At 35.1% G+C, this 22,241-nt stretch overlaps 2 protein-coding genes across 2 annotated transcripts; one reads left to right on the forward strand and one right to left on the reverse strand.

Moving 5' to 3' along the window:
* Positions 1–207: 207 nt before the first annotated feature.
* Positions 208–13,369, reverse strand: acer2 (alkaline ceramidase 2). The gene is made up of 6 exons (XM_052561081.1): positions 13,071–13,369; positions 12,819–12,933; positions 7,742–7,883; positions 6,457–6,594; positions 2,587–2,724; positions 208–2,465 (listed from the first exon to the last, which is right to left on the reverse strand). Exons 1-6 carry the CDS (start codon positions 13,173–13,175, stop codon positions 2,279–2,281), a joined length of 825 nt encoding a protein of 274 aa, XP_052417041.1. The 5' UTR covers positions 13,176–13,369; the 3' UTR covers positions 208–2,278.
* A 1,166-nt stretch (positions 13,370–14,535) lies between these two features.
* On the forward strand, positions 14,536–18,833 carry tyms (thymidylate synthetase). Its single transcript, XM_052559969.1, has 7 exons — positions 14,536–14,866; positions 15,722–15,795; positions 16,633–16,807; positions 16,943–17,044; positions 17,905–18,080; positions 18,205–18,276; positions 18,671–18,833. The coding sequence occupies exons 1-7, from the start codon at positions 14,656–14,658 to the stop codon at positions 18,806–18,808; spliced, it is 948 nt and encodes a 315-aa protein (XP_052415929.1). The 5' UTR covers positions 14,536–14,655; the 3' UTR covers positions 18,809–18,833.
* The last annotated feature ends 3,408 nt before the right edge of the window (positions 18,834–22,241 follow it).

Here is a 22,241-nt window from a genome sequence, read left to right on the forward strand (position 1 = left end):
AAGACAAATAAATTGTATATGAACTTGACGTATTAGAAATAATGCTTAAATAGGCTGTTGTACAACAGGACAGGCTAGAAGATGTCTACTGCAAATATAAACACATTCCATGCAGCCGTTCACAACCACAGCATCGATAAGTTCAGAAATGTTAGCAAGTGTTTTAGAAGGGTTAGGTGCTTAAGAAAGACATCATGCGCTGTTCAATCGTGTTAATTCGCAGCATGTTTTTATTAAATAAGGTGTAAAAATACAATCAAACTCATTCGGTTACAAAACCATTATTTAGTGGTAGTTATAAAATTATTAAAGAAGTCACAAAATAAATAGTCTTTGTATACTTGGTCCCTTTGTTGCATCTGGGTCTGGGGGACAGATGAACATCATTCACTATTTTTAATCAGTTTTTCCCTCATAGGTTAAAAATGTCATGTTTTACTATCCTCAATGTAGCAGAAACAAACACACACACACTTTCTCTCGCACACACACACACACATGTTATAGCCATTGCATTGGCTTACAGTACACATTTTGCATTGCATGAGCAGAAAGTTACACAAGAATCACACTGCTTTAGAAAACTACAGCTCTGGACGAGTGGCGAAGCATTACGAAACTCAGCTGATGGTCAGTTTCTCTTTAAAACACTGATGCATTTTTGTGGCATCGGAAGAAAGCAGCATGAAAGTGTCATTAATGTACAAACCACAGCTGAATCTGTGTTTTTATTGCATACTGTACATAAGGTTTTTGGTTCTTGCAATGACCAAAGGCAATTTGTTCTTTGACAAATGAAGATACAAACCGCAAAAAGCCTAAAGAACTAAACTAAGGAAGAAAAAGAGAAAGTGTTAGGCTTTATATCAACATTATTGTGTGAAGACATTCAGAAAAGCAAGGACCAACTTTCTCTCTCAAGGGAGATTTCCTATACATTCAGTTCAGGAAACTATTGTCGTGCAGTGTTTTAAAATCAGTCAAATACACTGCATTGATTTCACAGTCGTGCAACACAGTCCAGTTTATGCTGCGTTAAATATAGACGTCATAACTCAGTATGGCTGGGGAAAAAACAACCTCAGTGTTTTCCCTGACACTGGAGATGATTGTGTGCCTTAAAAGTCATTTTTCCCACTTAAAATAAATCAATAGTACTTAAAATGATGTACCTTCACATGAGATCCTCCATATCAAAATTACTCAACACATGCAATTAGTGAAAACATTTCCTTTTGTGTAAAGCTGTGTCCAGACCAACAGGTGTCAGTGTAAAATCCAACACCTTTCTTATGTTAGCCAGAAATCACTTGGTGCAGCTTTTCATTTGAAATCCATACAGTGTTGGCAAAAAAAAAAGGCAACTTCATAGTACTACTGTGAAATACGATGCTTTGTGTTAACACACTCATCTGTGGCTGAGCTGCTTCATTACAGGAGCAGATTCAATGAACCTTTCCACAGTTTTAATGCACAAATAAACTAAATCCTCATATTTGATTTCAAGCTCAATTGCTGGTGTGAACGTGTATTTTAAAAGTGCCCCTCCTATTGTGTTTTTATATGTGGTAAGGTTTGGAAAGCTTTGAAATAAGTCTCTTATGCTCACCGAGTCTCTTATTCCTGATCAGATTTACAGGAAATATTATTACAATTTAATATAATTGTTCTCTACTATAATATATTATAAAATCTAATTTATTTCTGTGATGCAGCGCTGAATTTTCAGCATCATTACTGCAGTCTTCAGAGTCACATGATCTTCAGAAATCAGTATATTATGCAGATTTGCTGCTCAGTTAATTATAGGTTATTATTCAGGATTCTTTGATGAATAGAACAGCATGTATTATAAAAAAAAAGTTTAACGTAATAAAAGTCCTTAGTGTCATTTAATGCATCCTTGCTTACTAAAAGTATTTTTTTATTAATTACCCAAAAATGTAATGATATTTTTATATTAATGATATTTCACAATATTACTGTTTTACTGCATTTTTTATCAAAAGAATGCAGCTTTGGTGAGCAGAAGAGACTTATAAAAATCTTTTTTATTCCAAAACTTCTGACCTTAAGTGAAACCCTGTGTAACGTTAAACCATGAAATCACACGTCTTCCCCTCGAAAGTAAACTGAGAGCTGATTTTGTGCTGAATAACACTGATTGACGTCATCCTTCCCCAAAGACAAAACCACACACAAAGGCAGGATTCGCCTTCGTGTGAAAGTCCATGACAAAGTGCACTGAAGAGTAGTCGGATACCTTAGTGAGCACCGCTCAAGTCACCTTCACAGAGGACTTCCTGTGCACACACAGAAGAGTGACGTATGGCACCCCGATGAAAGCCCATTTCTCGCTGGGCCAGAATTTGATGACGGGCCCCTGCTCCGGAGCCTCTGACGCCGCGTCGAAATACGCAAAACACACACATCCCAGATAAGACGCCAGACAGATGAGGATATGCCTGAACACACACACACACACACACAGAGGGAACATGAAGAGAGGATAATATCACAGGAGTCACAAAAGCAATTAAAAGCAATATGTTTACTAGATGCTGTATGTTGAGTGCACTTGATTACCAGACACAGTGTAGATACGGGAAGTTGACAGAAGACCACATCTCACAGAAAATACGATCACTGATCCAGCACATGAGCGCCAGAGTCCACCACAGACCCGAGAGCAGACCCAGCTTAAACACACGCAGGTTATCACACCTACACACACACAACTCATCAGGTGTCAATAAAATAAAATAAAAATATTTAATATATTAAATAATATATATTTAACTTGAAATAAAATAAATACTGAACTGAAATAAAAGCTTAAGTTTCTATTAAGTTATTTAATTCCAGCGTATTGCCAAACCAACAATGCTCATCTTTATTTAGTTTAACTTCTCAATGCAGTTCTAATAACTACACAATGCATAACTAAATACATATGAGGACTACAACTGAAAATACAATTTTTAATAATACACACAACAAAAGGACTAAAACTTTTAAATTATAATGAATACAGAAAATATAACAATAAAAAGATTCAAAATATTTAAAAAACTATCGGTTACTTTATAATTGAAATACTATGAAAATTTTTATTAATATTTTGAATCTTTGTTATATTTTCAATTTTCATTACAGCTAGAGTTTTAGTTGTTTTGTGTTTTATATATATATATATATATATATATATATATATATATATATATATATATATATATATATATATATAAACTAATAAAGATAATAAAAACACATAATAAAATTACTAATATTTAAATTTAAATAGAAAAGTTAAAATATAAAATAATTGAAAATTTCGACACTGTAACCGTATACAGTATAATTAATACTTTTTTATTTATTTACATTTTATATAAAAATGTAAAATATAAAATATTACTTGGAAAAACTTGAATAAGCAACAACAACAAAAACTTATATTAGAAATGTTGACCACTAAATAAAATAAAAACAAATGTTTATATATATATATATATATATATATATATATATATATATATATATATATATATATATATATAAACACACAACTAATAAAGATAAATAAAACACATTATACAATTACTAAAATTTAAATGTAAATAGAAAAATGAAAATATAAAAGCTAATTCAAAATATGAATACTGTAATTGTATACGGTATAAGTAATACTTAAATACTATTGATTAGTGCTCTAATGAAAACGCTTTTAAAATATACTCTACAATAAAAATGTTAAATCATTTGAGTGATGAAAACAATGATGTAGGGCTTGCAGAGGAGGAAGAGAGAGAGAGAGAGAGAGAGAGAGAGACAGGAAGTGAAACCCTACAGGAAGTGCAAACTGTTACTCCGACAAACTGAGAACGAAAAAGCCTTGTTTTGCTCTAAAAAGTGTTTGTAATTTCTCAGTTCTTCTTAAACAGAATACTTACTATGGAAATAATATACATTAAACATGTGACTGCACTAAATTGCAATTAAATCTTAATGTTTTATAGTTTAATTGTACATTAATTGTAATTCACTGAGCTTAAGAGTGTTTCTGGGACTTAAGTACATCTCTGTTATTTCTTCTATTGTATATTTTCTTCTATTGTCTTTTTTTTTAAATATGGTTCAGTGCTGCTGAATGTACTGACAAGCATTTATGATTAAGTAAAATATACTTTAAAGCCACTTGTATTGAAACTTAACTTGTTACAAATTTTACTGCATGAAAACCTCCTGTTGTGTGTTGTATCTTGACATTAATAACACAATCTTAAACACAGTAGACATTCATACATACAAGTGCTTCTCAATAAATTAGAATGTCGAGGAAAAGTTTCACAATTTGAGTTGAATTCCAGAAATAAATGAACATTCAAATTTATTGAGATGCACCTGTATTTCAAAGACAATTTCCCACCTGTATATATAAATAGGTATATTTGTAGCAAAAGCCAAAAAAAACATTGTATGGGTCAAAATTATCATTTTTTCTCTTATGCTAAAATCATTAGGATATTAAGTAAAGTTCATGTTCCATGAAGATATTGTGTAAATTTCCTACTGTAAATATATCAAAATGTAATTTGCATTGCTAAGAACTTCATTTGGACAACTTTAAAGATGATTTTCTCAGTATTTTTTTGCATCCTCAGATTCCAGATTTTCAAACAGTTGTATCTCAAACAAATATTGTACAATCCTACCACACCATACATCAGTTGAAATATTATTTATTCAGCTTTCAGATGATATATGTATCTACATTTTTTTTTTTATTTACCCTTATGACTGGCTTTGTGGTCCAGGGTCAAGTATATGCACACACACACACACACACACACACACACACACACACCGTTTCACTTCCTGTAAACAGATAAGTTGAACTTTGTGCTCCGTGTTGTTAGTCACACTGTGATCCACGGCAAATAATCAAACAACAAACTCAAACTACACACACACATGGTTTGCTGTGAGATAACTGGACTGAACGCAGAGAGATACACTATCATGAACATCACAGAAGCACATCTTGCTTTCAGGAAGCCATTGATAAGCCTGCTTGGTTCGACTTAAAACTACCTACAAGGGTTTCTTGAGAGAATGACTCATCTGTGTGGCTAGAATCATTGCTTAATTCACAATAAATAGATCATGATTCACAAATAAATGTGTAGAGGTTAACAAAAATGAAACATTTTGACAAATAAATGGAATGAAATCCATACAACTTGGCATGGCATTCATTTGTGAATCACATTTTGAAACATTTATTTGTGGATCATAATCTATTTATTTGAAATTAAGCAACAATTCTTTATCCATCAGTAAATGCCATAAGTTTAACTGACAGTTTGAAAATATGTACTTCCTGTACACAAACTTATATTTAGATAATGCAATAAAAACATTATTAAAAGGCCTCTTAGGTGACGCTTTCATGACTGTTTCTTAACAGACTTCAGTACACTTTAAGTGCACTTTGTAATAATGTCAAATACAATTTTAGGCTGCACTTTATTTTAAGGTGTTCTTGTTTCAGTGTAATTATACATTAAAGTACGGAGTAATATTAATTAACTACATTACTAGGGTTAGTGTTTGGCTTAGGGTTACTTGTAATTCCTTGTTATTATAATAGTAAGTAGAAAAAGAACACCATAAAATAATGTTACCAAATTTCACTTTACATTTAAGTTCATTTGAATAATTTTATCTTAATAATATTTCGTAACACTTTTAAAGAAGTGCATTTACGTATATTAACAAACTAAAGCACATCAAGTATTTCATTATAATTTTAACTGTAGTGTGTTTTTGACTGTGTTTCAAATTAATTAATTTTTTAACATTACAAATGTGTACTTACAAAATAATTATATATATACACACACACACACACACACACACACACAACATACTATTAAAGTAGTTTTTAGTTCACCACAAATGCATGTCAGTGCATTCAGCCGCACTTTAACCATATTTCAAAGACAGTTACATATTAAATCCTACTTAAATGGGTCGGAAAGCACTCTAATGTTCTGCTAATTGCATGTAACATAAACTTAATCTATACTTCATTTCATTGAACTGTATTTAAGTGTCTGAAAACATTACATTCAGTTTGCACTTGAGTATATTCTTTTAAAGCATATCATTTCCATAATAAGCACTCTTTTTAAAATACACCTCTCTTCATCAAGCCACTGGACTTAAAGTTAACTTTAGGCACAGCTTATTTTACTTAGCCCTACTTCATAGGATTTCCTATCCATTACATTAAATTTAAATGACAGAAACATTGCCATATAGAGAGAGAGACATCTATATAGCGTGAGCTGTCACAGTAATTTCAGTCGAACACAGTCAGGAATGAATACGTAATGCGATAACATGGAAAGCACTAGAGGACTGAAGTGCATGTGTTTGTACAGCTCTGACCTCTTCAGCTCCGTGATGAGGAGAGCGGTGCACGGGATGCCCAGCGTCATGAGAGAGATGGAGTTTATCGCTGGCTTGATGAAGGCCAGACACGTGGTGATCCCTGAGAGGACGCCGATGACCATTTTGAACCTCGATCTAGTCAAACACAAACACAAATCCAGCATTGGTTTAACCACTGCACCAGTGGAAAATTCCAGTTTTATATACTGATAGAAACAAAAGTCTCATCTTTCAAATTCTGTCCATTTAATCAGGAAATTCGGACAATAAATGCATAGTGTGTAAAAAAAAAAAAGTAGCCTCAATTCTGACTGTGGAAGCATGCCTTCCACTTTACTACTAGTTTTAATGTGAAATAAACATGAATGAACATCTCGTGCATCATGTAATCTGTTTAAACCGTGGAGAAACGTAAATAAAACAGCTAGCAAACAAAATGTCATGTGGCAGTTTATTTACCTCTGACAAGTCATCAGTGTCTATACAGCTCGTAATTTGCTAGAGGAATGAAGAGCATTTCTCAAAATATTAGACTTATATACTCATTATATTTTACTTTATCTCTTAGTGATGCCTTCGCCTAATTATTTAACACGTTTAAATAAATCTGTTATGAAAGCCACTGTGTAAATGAATATATATTTCAACAACAAAAATAATTTAAGTTAATTTAAAAACTGCATTATGTGCAATTTATATGTTTGCATATATATATATATATATATATATATATATATATATATATATATATATATATATATATATATATATATATATATATATATATATATATATATATATATATATAAAAAAAAGTTTGGGCTCTGTTGTTATAGTGTTATAGTGATGTAAAAGGTCTCCCTGTAGTTTAGAGAAGAAGTGAAGGAAAAGTTTTGAGAAAGCCGTTTTGTTTACCTTCCTTAGATACTCAAGTATGGCTCAGAGTTTGTATTTTTACTGATTTATCATTTGTGGATCCTCATCATGTTTGAGAATCGTGTGCTGAGGTATATGTGCATCTCTTCACAACTTCTGGATTTAAAACCTTTGTCTACCAGCATAAATGTTTGCCCTCACTTTTAAGAGACAGATACTATCCCTATTATGCTTTGAATATAAACAAAGCTGATAAATGCAAAATAATCTTTAGTTGATCTGACAGATATTTTAAAACTCAGTAGAGTGACTTTTAATCATTAGATGAACTTTTTAAGTTGTCGTTTGCTAGTTGAGTTGAGTTAAGTTGAGTGGTTTTTTCTCCAGTGTGGATCTGCGAGCACACCTGTCTCTGCGGAACATCTTGGGCAGGTATCTCTTGGGGAACCACATGCCGATGGCACACATGAGCACCCACAGTATGGCCAGTTCGTCCAGCATCTGCCCCAGAAAGCTCAGCGTCGCATGGAAGTAGGTGGAGCCGATACCTGAAGAAGATCACAACATTATTACAGCAATCACACACAGAAGTCTGCATGGTTTGAAGCCTGCATGATTCATTTGGGTCACATTAATGTGCATTTGGTACATAAGAAAAACACTAAAGAGACAAAAAAAAATTATATATATATATATATATATATATATATATATATATATATATATATATTAAAAATGTTATCGCAAATAATTACATTATGGTAATTTAGTTATTAAAATAATAATTATAATTTATTATTATACATACATAATCGCATTGTTAAACACAAAACTAATAATGCATTCAAAAGTAGTGTATTGTGCACTTTTTTCATTTAAAAGTATAGGAACAAAAGTGTAATAACATTTGGTTTGCCAAAACTTTAATCGGATAAGAACCTTTTAACAGCAGTATTCCTTACACAGTAAGCAGGTAAAATACAGGCGCTGGTCATATAATTAGAATATCATCAAAAAGTAGATTTCACTAATTCCATTCAAAAAGTGAAACTTGTATATTATATTCATTCATTATTTCAAATGTTTATTTCTTTTAATTTTTAAGATTATAACTGACAACTAAGGAAAATCCTTAAAATTAGAAAATAACTTAAGACCAATTCAAAGAAAGGATTTTTAGAAATCTTGGCCAACTAAAAAGTATGAAAATGAAAAGTACATGTACATGTACAGCACTCAATACTTAGTTGAGACTCCTTTTGTCTGAATTACTGCATCAATGCGGCGTGGCATGGAGTCGATCCGTCTGTAGCACTGCTCAGGTGTTATGAGAGCCCAGGTTGCTCTGATAGTGGCCTTCAGCTCTTCTGCATTCTTGGGTCTGGGATATCACATCTTCCTCTTCACAATACCCCATTGATTTTCTATGAGGTTAAGGTCAGGTGAGTTTGCTGGCCAATTAAGGACAGGGATACCATGGTCCTTAAACCAGGTACTGGTAGCTTTGGCACTGTGTGCAGGTGCCAAGTCCTGTTGGAAAATGAAATCTGCTTCTCCATAAAGTTGGTCAGCAGCAGGAAGCATGAAGTGATGTAAAACTTCCTGGTATACGGCTGTGTTGACCTTTGACCTCAGAAAACACAGTGGACCAACACCAGCAGATGACATGGCACCCCAAACCATCACTGACTGTGGAAACTTTACACTGGACCTCGAGCAACATGGATTGTGTGCCTCTCTAGACTCTGGGACCCTGATATCCAAAGAAAATGCAAAATTTACTTTCATCAGAGAACATAACATAACTTTCGACCACTCAGCAGCAGTCCAGTCCTTTTTGAAGCGAGACGCTGTCTGTTGTTCAACAGTGGCTTGACACAAGGAATGTGAAGCTGAAACCCATGTTTTGCTTTCGTCTGTGTGAAGTGGTTCTTGAAGCACTGACTTCAGCTGCAGTCCACTCTTTGTGAATCTCCCCCACATTTTTGAATGTTTTTTGTTTCACAATTCTCTCCAGGGTGTGTTATCCCTCTTGCTTGTACACTTTTTTTTCTACCACATCTTTTCCTTCCCTTCGCCTCTCTGTTAATGTGCTTGGACACAGAGCTCTGTGAACAGCCAGCCTCTTTTGCAATGACCTTTTGTATCTTGCCCTCCTTGTGCAATGTATCAATGGTCATCTTTTGGACAACTGTCAAGTCAGCAGTCTTCCCCATGATGGTGTAGCCTACAGAACTAGACCGAGAGACCATTTAAAGGCCTGTGCAGGTGTTTTGAGTTAATAAGCTGATTAGAGTGTGGCACCAGGTGTCTTCAATATTGAACCTTTTCACAATATTCTAATTTTCTGAGATACTGAATTTGGGATTTTCCTTAGTTGTCAGTTGTCAGCTTATTGCTCTGTCGTCCTGCTCGGTTCCGGTGGCTAGAAGCTTGAACGCTGCTCAGTCGACCTGTTCAAGTCCATGCCTCGCTTGGGACACCAGCATTCTTCACAGATACACATTTGAGTTTATTTAAGTTTATGTCTTCTATGTTACACTCAACACTTGCGCTCATATACATCATACATCCATGCATTTGCCCTACATTACTGATATTGACATTCACACACCCCATATTTGGGTTTTGTTGTTTAAACTTGTGTTATAATAGAATATACAAGTTTCACTTTTTGAACGGAATTAGTGAAATAAATCAACTTTTTGATGATATTCTAATTATATGACCAGCACCTGTATTTTTATAAATGCTTGTGTGGTTTCCTGAAGACCGTGCACTCATACACAGTTGCAGCACACACACATAATAATGCCAAGTTCACATTACACACACAAGTTCACACAGCACACACGGTTGTGCTCTGGCATTTAGGAGTGGTGCGTCGGCAGCAGGACAAAGATAGTTTCCACACCAAGTCTATTTTTTGCTGCGCTGCACGCACTGAATTAAAGTAACAGCACATTGTTTGCAGTAAATATGATCATGCACTGACACAAAAATGTAGTAATGACACCATAAATGCATATAACTAAACTCTACTGTGTTTCACAGCCAACCTAGAGGATATGTTTTATTTTGTAAAAAGTTCTTTAAAATTGTAAATGTACATGCAAAAGTAAAAAGCATTGTATAATTGATGAAAGATTGTATTACTGTACTGTGTAAACAAAGAATCACAATGTTGAAAGAGCATTTTAATTAACAATTTTTGGATTTAAAATAGAAATAATGGATAAATGTTGTGTTTGTGGTAAACAGCCACGGATCAGGAGCAGACTCCTGCTGCTTCGCTATCACACATGAACTACAAACACACTGCAAACAGAGTGTGTGTGTGTGTGTGTGTGTGTGTGTGTGTGTATGTATGTGTACCTCACATACAGCTCACGAAATCAGGCTTGTGCTGTGGAAGCTATTGTTCAACAATCACACGACTGTAAAAACAGTGCATGATCACCATTTTGTATAAAGCAACAAACCACTGACTATTATGCTTCAGCACATTTGTGGCATGAGTCACGAACATAAATAATAACTTCACTGTCTAATAATAGCTTTACTATCACGACTGGATGACAGGAGCGTGATAAACCAGGAGAAAAACACAGACTTCAGTTCAGCACAGACAAGACCCACTCACAATTTATTCTGAAATATATTCTTAGAAGTTTTTATTTCTTGTGCCAATATCTGAGCCCCCATTTATTCAATAGCAAACACTATTTTGCTAATTAGATCTCATTTTAAAGGGATAGTTCACCCATTTTTCGATGAACTAACCCTTTAACTCTTCAAAGAGTTCCTTAAACATGTTTCCGTGTAAACTCTGAAAATCCCACCTGGATTAATTAAGTCAGCAGCTTCCTTCAGAGCAGAAAACCTCTGGAGACATTTGTGCTGAGCTGGCTGCTTTCCCATGCTGCTTTAAATACACCAGCCGTTTTTGGGGTAGAAGTCACAGTTTTGCACAGACCAGTTTCACAAGCGATTGTCTTACCCTTCACTGTTAACGGAGGAGAAGGAAGCAACATGCCCCAAATTGTATGTAGAAAGAAAAAAGCTATATAAAAGATGTTTGTCAGAAAGCAGTGAAGGCAACACCAGCGTGAGAACCACAGCTCTGCTAAACCTAAAACTGAGAGGGACATAGATCTGCATTTGTTTAAACTATGTTAAGCTTTGTTCGTGAATGCACTTGGGTCATGTGAATATTAACACATCTCACGGATGAGTTAGTGAAGTGTGGTCTGTGCAGCCTTCTGTAAACTGAACCAAAGGATCCCATGAATGAAAGAAGCTCTTCACAATGTCCTTAAGCCAGGATTAATTTCTTTTTTAACCCCGAGTTAAGGTCGTTTTAACCCTGGGTCATGAAATGTTTCACATTTGTAATGTTGTGGTTATTCAGAGCAGAGCCGACTCAACGCCAGCTGCTCTGAATGATTGACAGGCAGAGAGTGTTTCTGATTGGCTGCTCACTCCCTCGTTTGTTTTCCCACAAGCAGGTGTGCTTTCTCAGGACACTATACCTGTGAAACCTGCCAGGCCCTGGGGATATTTTATGCATGATTTTCCAAAATAAATAAACAAATTGTGCAGAGATAAGACAGACAAAAAAACAAACAAACAAAAAAAGTAGTAGTATCAACTAAAATCAGACATACACACACAGATAATATTAAATATATTTTATAATCTATTTTAAAAGTAATATATATGTGAAGTGTTTTATTGAGAATTTAGCTGTCAGAAAATATGGTATGTGGGCACAGAGAGACAAATAAATTTAATAATAACTGTCCTTATTACATATGTCTAATAGACATGAAGAAGTTCTTTGAAAAGCATCTATGACCTCCGAAACATGTCTAGTCTTCATGCTCTGTGACTGTGGTTTCACTGATAATAAACATGCATTTGCAGAAAGCATCCATATTTGTCCATGCCCATGTTGATTAGATTATTAAAATTTTGAAAACTATTCATTTAAGGTTCATTTAGAACAGATAAAAATGCACGATGAAGTTGCGATTAATCATGAGTTAACTCATGACAGTTATGCGATTAATCGCGATTAAATATTTTAATCGATTGCCAGCCCTAGTATATATAAATAAACACACACACACACACACACGCACACACACACATATATATATGCACATGTATACGTATATGTATTTTTTTTCCTCCAGTTGTTCTGTAATACTGAACACCAGAATGTTCTGATTGCAGGCTTCTCATATTAAAGAGTTTCGCCCAGCTAACACTAATTTATTTTCTCCGAGATCATGTTATTTCCTTCAGTAGCCCTTCCTGCTCGGCTCAGCTATTTCCTGAAGACCCCAAAAAGGAGAAAGAGTGGACTGCACAAAACTGCCAGCTGCTAAAGGTGCTGAAAAACAAGAGCTCCGGCACCCAGAAGTCCCTGTGAGTCAGTCAAACTACATCTGAAGAGCAGAACAAGAGAAGAAACTCACCAACCACCACCAGCAGAGTCCAGATCAGATAGATGCCACTGTTGAAGTGCGTGGCGTACTGACGGAACAGACACATGAGGATCGGAGGCAGGACAAAGAACAGCACGTTGCTTATCTGAAAACAGACAGGAATCGTATTAGACGAATGCATGCGAGAAAAGCACAGCTTAAAGTTTACAGAGTTCAATCGCAGCCGCTCACGCGCGCGTGACACAATGTGACACTGCAGCTAAACAAAGAAGAGTGACGCACCGTGTTATAAAACTCCGCTATTCCGGGATAAATGAGATAATTCCCCTCACACCAGTCCACCTCCGAGCTGCCAGCCTGGAGATGATCCCACAGATGCGCGTCCATCTCTGAGCGCACTAAACGCGACTGAACGTCGACAGCTTTGACGCACGCATGCGGTGACAGTTGGTTTTAATCAGTGGTGCATGTGTTATCTGGGCATGTCATCCTGCCATGCAGTCCGAGTCTAGCGTTAATCCAGCCGCTTTCTGCCCTTCACGAACTGTGTGCGGCGCTGGCAATGACAACACAGCAACATGTGATGCGCGCATGCGCAGAGCGGATCAGACAGGAGCCACTGTTTTGAATATTTACAGTCCTTCACATTACACTTATTGCCTATGTAAATGTTGCAATGGTAAAATATTGCACTAAATTAAAAGTTCAAATAAGTTACAATATTGATGTTGTAAAACTGGTAGCATTAATATAAAAAACTGTATATATGTTACAAAAAAGTAGATTCTTTTTTTTTTGTCTTTTATCTCAGTATTACTGTCAGTGTTTTATACGTTTTTTTAAATGCATAACAGTAACCCTAGAATATGATCAAACACAGTTCCCACAGTTATGACTTACCATAAAACAACATTTTTCACACACTTTTCCCAAAACAATTATGAAAAGGATTACTGAGGGATTATTTCAAAGAGTTACAAATGACAAATTATTTGGATATTTTCTTTTCTGGGAAAAATTTGGGATTCGACAGGCCTAAACTTTTTTCTTTTTTTTTTTTTTACTTTTACTAAATTATTATTTTCATTAATTTAAATAAGCCTTTTATTCCTCTTAATGTGTAGATTTAAACGTTACTGAACCAACATTTGTCTCATTGGTAGGATGTCTTTGTGGCGTCTAATTGCATAACTGACTGTAAATTAGTTTGTCAATATTTAGCTATATGCACAAATATGATTTGTTTTTTATTCTATGGAAAAAAATCACAAATGTCAAAACATTGATATTTTAGAAATACTAATATATGAAATATGCTGATATTTTACCACAGGCCCCTGATTAATAAACAAAACATCAGATTTTCTGCATTGATGAACTGTGTTGCAGTCATGTACAAAGTCTGGAGCTATATATATATATATATATAAAGTAAGCAGTCAAGAAAATAAACATGAAATGGATTATAGCACCATTTAAAAAGTTGAATGTAATATTATTTTCTCTCACACACGACTATCATTGTGACCCTCTGGGGTACCTGGGATTTTTGGTGCCTCATTATCATCAAAATAATGAGTTATTATCAAAACTGGATGGAAAAGAGAAATTACAGTTCTACTTTCTACTCAGTTTAATAATGTTATATGAAACAGGTCATATTGGGACATTATAAACACAGATGAATGAAGAGATGATTTTAGACTCTCCAGTATCGTAGGTGGCGGTATACAGCTGTTGTCTGCTGACTGTCTGTAACCCGCCAAAAAAACTGAGAGAAGAAGACGAACAGTTTCGCGGGAATAATAAACCGTGCATCTGTTTCAGAGTTGAGTTTAGAATTAAATATAATCTCTATCAGAAGAAGATGTCCAGCACCGCGGAGGAACTGACCAATGGCCACGGCTCCGAGTCCGCGGACGCGCGCGGAGAGCAGCAGCACGTGTCTCTGTTCTGTGACGAGCGCGGGTATCTGAGTCTGGTCGAGTATGTCCTGCAGCGCGGCGCGAGCAGAGGAGACCGGACCGGGACCGGAGTCATCTCTGTGTTCGGGACACAGGCCAGATACAGCCTCAGAGGTCAGCTCCAGCAGCTATTCTGTCGCTAAATCTAACAACTTTCCACTCTACCCTAGCAACTTTTGTTTCTTCCGTCAGCACCTAGCAACAAATTCAACGTTAGCCATTATTAGTGACTCAAACGATAAAACAGCATGTATTTTTCCACTTAAATTACATAAAAAGAGTAAACCAAACATGTCTTCACATCACATGAATTGATATAGCTGCTTTTGCAATTGTTCCATTTAATTATAATAACAGAGTAATTGTTTATTTATCAAAGCTACGGTACACCGTTGACTTGCGATTGTTGATCAGTTATTTTTTTTATTTTTATTTGTGCAGGTTTTTTCTTAATTCAGTTAACGTAACGTCACACATAGATAATGTGAAGAGGGAAACATTGCACGTCTCAAAGTGTGCAAAACATAACAACAGCAACATCAAATATAATGTATTTATATTATTTTCAAACAAATCTAAATGATAAAAAGTAGTTATTTATTTATTTGCTGAGATTTGATGCATTGACGATTTTGCGTCTTGGTGACGTCATCGCGCAACGACATCACATCCTCTTTTATCAACAACTCGAGCTTCCTTTAGCAACTTTCCCTGAAGATGAGTTGGATGGCATTGTGTTCATGGAAAAACGATAATAAGTCAAGTGTAAGCTTACAAGGAAACCAGATAACAACGCAAATGTGAATAAAAAGTCACTTCTGTTAGGTGTCCGAGTATAGAAACATTAACAATTGCAATGCTTGAATGACATTAGTACATTAGTAGATCATGTCTGTCTTAAAGGAAATAGTTCAACCACAACCACTTCTGTAGACTCTAATGTTGAAATGGGACTAATCTCTTTCACAGATCAGTTTCCTCTGCTGACCACCAAAAGGGTTTTCTGGAAAGGCATATTGGAGGAGCTGCTGTGGTTTATCAAGGTAGGAAAATATCCCACACTATTTGTGATATTTCTTTTCTTTTCTACCAGATGTTGCATGGGTCACACAAGACTGTCTCATGCGTTTTTGTTTAAAGGTGCAGACCCTACTCTTAACATGATCTCTGCTTTCAGTCCTTGAAAACCAAAAAAGTGCTGCTTGAAAAGTCCTGGAATGTTTTTTTTAATTTTCTGTGCAAAACCCTGTATTAACAAAAAATTGTGTAATAAAACACGTTGTTTGTTTGCTGGTTTTTATTGTATTTGTTATACTTGTATATTTTTTTTAAATAGGTTTTTGCGATGAAAATAGCTTGAGATGCTGACATGGCATTGCATAAAAATACACTACTACTGCTACTTTATGATATTTGTTATGTTTAGTATGTCCCCGACGTTACATTAATCCATGCATTTTTGTCTGTTTACATTACACTACTCACTTTATACACCAATATAACACTTTACATGCATGAACATGCTTCATGTTTATATGGTTTTATGCATATGCTCTTAAAATACCTTATTATTATTATTGGCTATTTACATGTAAACATTGTATATATTTCACCTTTATATATTTATACACATGCATATCTATACATGCAGGATTTATTGCACTCACACTTCTGTACATGCATCAGCAGTTGTAACTTTATAATATGTTTTTGTACTTATTCGTATGTCTCTGGCTGCTAGAGGTTTTCCTCGTTGAGCATGACTGTGTTTTCTGTCCACATGACAATAAACTCTTGATTGATTGATTTTCCAGAAGTTTTTATCCAGTGTGCGTTTTTACTGAATTAGTCTATTAAACTCACTTCTCCGTTGAGTTTAGGGTTCAACCAACGCCAGAGAGCTGTCGGAGAAGGGTGTGAGGATCTGGGATGCTAACGGCTCCAGGGAGTTTCTGGATAAGAGCGGCTTCACGCATCGAGAGGAAGGAGATCTGGGTCCCGTGTATGGCTTTCAGTGGAGGCACTTTGGAGCTGAATACAAAGACATGCACACTGGTAAGTGCCCTTCTTTACGTACAGCCAATGGACACGACACACGATGGCAGCGATGAGCATATGGTGTAGGTTTCCAACACTTCTCTTTTAATGCATGTACGGTGCGCTCATCTGTGGTGTCTTCTCTCCATGAAGATTACTCTGGGCAAGGTGTTGACCAGTTACAGAAAGTGATCGACACCATCCGGTCGAACCCAGAGGACCGGAGGATCATCATGTGTGCGTGGAACCCTAAAGGTCTCGACTGACTTCATCACCCTCCAACACTCTTACTTCAGTGCTATTTATTTATTATGATGATATTCATAAATGTTTTGGATTTCCTTTTATTCATTTATTTTATGTTTTTATTGTACGTTTTAGTAGTTTCGTAAAGTGTTTTTGTCGTTTTGACAGGAGTTCAGATGTAAAGACTCTTAAGTGGCATTTGAAATTTTCTTCTAAAATTATTATTTTTTTTTTATCAGGCTTCTTTGTGTGAGTTCAGTGATTTCATTTTAATAGCAATTAATACGTTCTTTTTTTAAGTCATATAACTGAACATAAACACAGGAGTCTGAGAAAAATGCTCATTTTAGAAAATAATCTGAAATGCCACTTAGAGACTTTTTCTTAAAATATTAATTATGTAGATTCATTTTTATTTAAATTTAAGTTTGTCATTTTTGTATTTAAACTTATTTTGTTTAGTTGCCAAGGCAACATTTTCAAGTATTAAAATATATATTTTTCATTTTTAACAAATTAGTTTCCAAGGTTTCTTATTTTCACATTTATTTGTCTTTTAAGCTTAAGCTTTTCATCTAACATTTATATTTTTCAACTTTTTTTCAATTTCCAAATGTAATTCATTTTGTGTTCACTTTAAGCACAATAGCAACTTTAGCACTTCAAAAAGTAAAAAGTTTTTCATGTGACATTTTACTTAAAGCTGTATTTCATTGAACTAAATCTAGTTAAATATATTTCTAAAAGTATATTTAAAGATTAAAAAGTGTGGAATACATTTAAAGTAGTTTTGGTCAGTAATAAACCAGATGCAGTCCAGTATCAGATCTCGGTGTTTTTCTGCATGCTGATGGATGTGTTGTTGGCAGACCTCCCTCTGATGGCGCTGCCCCCGTGTCATGCCTTGTGTCAGTTTTACGTGTCTGACGGTGAGTTATCGTGTCAGCTGTACCAGCGCTCTGGTGATATCGGTCTGGGTGTGCCCTTCAACATCGCCAGCTACGCCCTGCTCACCTACATGATCGCCCACATCACCGGACTCAAGGTGAACACTAAACATTTAACCATTCAGTGTCTACAATCATGCTATTTTATTACATTTTTTTCATGGACTAACCAATCTTTGTACTCCTCTTTTATCGTGTTTTTTTTATTTATTATTATTGTAGCCTGGGGATTTTGTGCATACATTAGGTGACGCCCACATCTACACCAATCACATTGAGGCGTTGAAGGAGCAGGTAGGTTGCTTAAATTAAACTATATGCATGATTCTACAGGTATTTCTGTAGGTGTTAAGGTCCTTGCACATTGCATTTGAAATTTTCGTTTGCGTTCTTACCGATTGTTTTCATATTCATCATCGTTTCCTATCAAAATGCTTGCTACAAATGTGAAAACGCAGAAGTTATGATGGGCGAAAGTTTCGGAGGCAGTGTGTAAACATGATCAACACAACATGAGGTCGTATTTATCTTTTAACAAGCGAAAACTTCAGACTAGAATTTCAGACTTGGTGTGCAAAGACCTTTTAGATTTAGACTTTTATCACCTTCACCCATAAATACTGTCCATGTTAAACTCCAGTGTAAATATGCAGAAAGTATGATTCTGACACTTGTCTTGTATCCACAGATTCGGCGAGAGCCACGTCCATTCCCCAAACTCAGGATCAAACGCAAAGTTGAACGAATTGATGATTTCCAGGCAGAGGATTTTGAGATCTATGACTATAATCCCCATCCTGCAATCAAAATGCAAATGGCTGTTTAGATCAAAATAAATCTACATTTATTAATGGGAGAAGTAGTCTCAATGTTTATAAACATAACATCTATTCTCAGTTATAATAACCAACCTAATGTTTAATTTGAAGTGGCTTAATATCAATCAACAATTTGTCTAATTCAAATGAGAAACCAGTATGATTTTTGGTCCAAACAATAACTAGGGCAGCACTGAACTTTTGATGAGAGTGATTCTGATTTCAAGTCGCTTGAGTTTTTTCAATACCTCTACTTTGCTGCCCCCTTTTGGCTTTGACCAATGATCTAAAAGAGAACTGAAAGTATGTATTATATGAATGCAGCAGCTAAATATTTTTCAATGCCAGTACAATCCTTGACCGAATCATCGATCTATCTGAAATCAGTACAGCTGGTCAGCTCTGCAGGATTCTAGGCAGATGATTGCATTAATATATGTGCAAGTCTAAACATTGGCCACATTAAAAACTCACTTGAGTACATATACGGTACTTTCAAGATGTCTTGTAACCGCAAATGAACTGATGAGATTACTGATAGAAGAAAAAGTGAAAACTATGACCTGACCAAGTACGTTGCCCAATTCGAACGGCATTTTTACAACACAAGTTCCAGTAATGAATCATATTTCCAATCTTTGCACCAATTTGCACAGCCTTTTTCCAACTCCAAAATGTGGCTTAACTAAGAGACGTGAATTAATGTGTCCATGACCTTAAGCCTAGATTATTGTAATGAATTACCGAGTAAACACCATGCAGGCTTGATTAAAAAGCTTCATGTGGTTAAAAATGCAGCAGCTGTGCCAAGAAACACTATCGCACGATTTGATCATCTCTTGACTGGCTATCTGTCAGCTTTTAAAGCTTTGAATGGTGCATTTTTAATAGACAATCACAAAATTCCAGCCTTCAAAATCCACAAAAAGAGCCCAAAATATATTTTGTATTACGTACTTTGGAGTCAATATTATGGCCTTAATTTTAATTTAAAGTGGGCAACCAAAATACCAGAATCTTTGAATCCTGTCATTTAATGCATCATTTAACAGTGGCAGTGATACACATAGCCAATGTTGGACAGTAAATCAAACAGTTATATATAACCTTACAAATCATGCCAACTCAAAATTGCATGCAAATTTCTACACTATAGCGCTACATAAATGTGCTGTTCCTGCTGTCAGGTCTGTAAATTTGTTACAGTAAATGTTAATTGTTAGTTTTTAATTTATATAATTAGTATTCATTTTACTAATTTTTTATAATTGGACATTAAAATGAAATTTTTCCACAGAGAAAACAAGAGAATGAAGAGGTTAATGGTCTCCGTGCATGTAGAATCCAAATATAATTTTAATTTGAACAAAATTGCTGCATTATTTGTTTACACAAGTTGCACGCATGTTGACAGTGTCGTATGTTGTGCACACTTCCTTATGCACAAAATAAATGTCATATTTGCCTCATAAAGGACACAGACACAAGCTTATTTTACTAATTAAGGCAAACAGAGACATATGTTCAAATGAGCCATAAAAGCAAACACAGGACAAAACTGGATGGGTTATGACTGGGACATTGTCTGATGCAGGATAATTAACAATAAGCAACATAACTCTCGGTGTATGTGTATTTAGGGCTAACCTTAGAGGTGGATGCAGCATAAGCAGAATTATTTTAGGAGTTTTTTCTGCAGTTTCCAGTATATTGTGTGTGTGTGTGTGTGTGTGTGTGTGTGCATTGAAAATGTACAGCTTCTACCCAGCTAACGGAGAACATGCCCAAAACTTTGGCTAATGATCTTACAAGGTTCACTTTATTTTGATAGTCTACTTTTAGTCACTAGTTACTTTGCAACATGTCAACTTGTTCTCATTAAAGTATAACTACACTGTATGTAGAATGTGTGTTAGTGCACCAATATAGCAGACATCCACTACTCTAATGACTGCTAGTTGAAATGCAGTTACCTAATGTCTGAGGTGGACTATCAAAATAAAGTGATTTAAAAAAATAATATTTATAAGAAGTTATCTGGTCTTTAATAACATCCTCAACATTAGCTATTTAATGCTATATCATTCATGGAGTTATTTTTCTTTCTGAAATGTTTTAGTTTGACACTCGTCTTAAACATTACAACTTACTAATTGTTTCAAAAAGTTCAGAAAACATTCAAATGTAACGTTCCCACAACGTTAGTGAAATGATAATGAAATGTTCCCTCCGTGTTGAACAGCAACTAACTTTAAAACAAACAAAAAAACATCACTTTTTAAACATATAGACACCATCTAGAATTAACGTTTTCATCCCTTAATGGGATCTTAGAATATATATTTTTATGGTTATATAAAAATGTCCCTGCCATTTCCAAATATGTAATTCTGTGTCTACAGTCTTTCTGATTTGCTCTGTATGAAGCAGTTCAGAAAATACTGACTTAAAAATGATTCTGATGCTACGTGTAAACGTGTGTAGCCCATATTTGACAAAAGTGTCATCTAATCCTCATCTTCTGTGATAAATAATGCAAACAGCATCACCGAGGCATGAACTGTCCGACTTGATGGCTCCGTTTTCAATTACTCCCTGACTGCAAGAGGCAATTAAAATAGCTTTTTCCGGTGTTAACTCCAAAGATAGATAAATCCAAAATGAATTTTTTATTTGCAAATCTGATTAGCCTAGGTGCAGATTTACTTAAGTGATAAGCCAGCCCAGTCTCTCCACCGACGTCCATTAAAACCCGAGCCCTGTCTCCTCGTTTAACTCTTCTCACCTCTCCTCCTCATCTGCAGGACAGAATCAATCAATCAATCACAGAGCGTTGACTCATTACAAACAGCGCTGTGTTTCTCAAAAACATCACTGATGTTTTGGGGAACAAAGAAGAGTTGCTTCACATTAAACCAATTGAAATTGTAGCCTACATAGTTTTGAAAATGTTGCCTACATTTAAATGGAATGTTAAAACTTCATATTGATCATGTTCTATTTTGTCAATATAAATCATACACTGTCAGAATAAAAAGATCAATTTTATGCATGGAACAGCTTGTCCATAGAAGGATCCTATCGATATTGACGATACTGGCCTTTAAAAGTATTGGTATCGTATTGAAAATGAAATAAGTGGTATAGCCCATCCCTAGTAATGATGAAACGGGTTAATAATGACGTATTTCTTTACGTGTGCTTCATGAAGATGGCAGGGAACATGCAATGACTTCTCTTTTGCACATTTTGACACAGATCTCTATCTCCCCCGTTTCTCAAACCAGCCCTGGTCTTGGATCGGAAAAGACTGTGTAGACAAACCTGGTTAGGACAAACAAAAACAGGCTCAAAATAAACCTGAATATAGCTGAATGTTTTATAAAATATAGCAGTTCAGACGTCCCAAAATATTTTAGAACAAAATGTGAATGAAAAGGG

This window comes from Carassius gibelio, chromosome B7 (assembly GCF_023724105.1).
Source record: "Carassius gibelio isolate Cgi1373 ecotype wild population from Czech Republic chromosome B7, carGib1.2-hapl.c, whole genome shotgun sequence".
In the NCBI taxonomy this organism is placed as follows: Eukaryota; Metazoa; Chordata; class Actinopteri; order Cypriniformes; family Cyprinidae; genus Carassius; species Carassius gibelio.

What these genes read in the sequence shown, in the direction of transcription:
- acer2 (XM_052561081.1), bottom strand. Translation starts at nt 13,175, where the DNA reads ATGGACGCGCATCTGTGGGATCATCTCCAGGCTGGCAGCTCGGAGGTG. An exon ending in GACTCTGCTGGTGGTGGTTG is followed by an intron (nt 7,884 to 12,818) that starts GTGAGTTTCTTC and finishes GATCTTCTTCAG; the next exon opens with GTATCGGCTCCACCTACTTC. An exon ending in CCGTATCTACACTGTGTCTG is followed by an intron (nt 2,466 to 2,586) that starts GTAATCAAGTGC and finishes GTGTGTGTTCAG; the next exon opens with GCATATCCTCATCTGTCTGG.
- tyms (XM_052559969.1), top strand. Translation starts at nt 14,656, where the DNA reads ATGTCCAGCACCGCGGAGGAACTGACCAATGGCCACGGCTCCGAGTCC. An exon ending in ATACAAAGACATGCACACTG is followed by an intron (nt 16,808 to 16,942) that starts GTAAGTGCCCTT and finishes CTCTCCATGAAG; the next exon opens with ATTACTCTGGGCAAGGTGTT. An exon ending in TTGAGGCGTTGAAGGAGCAG is followed by an intron (nt 18,277 to 18,670) that starts GTAGGTTGCTTA and finishes TTGTATCCACAG; the next exon opens with ATTCGGCGAGAGCCACGTCC.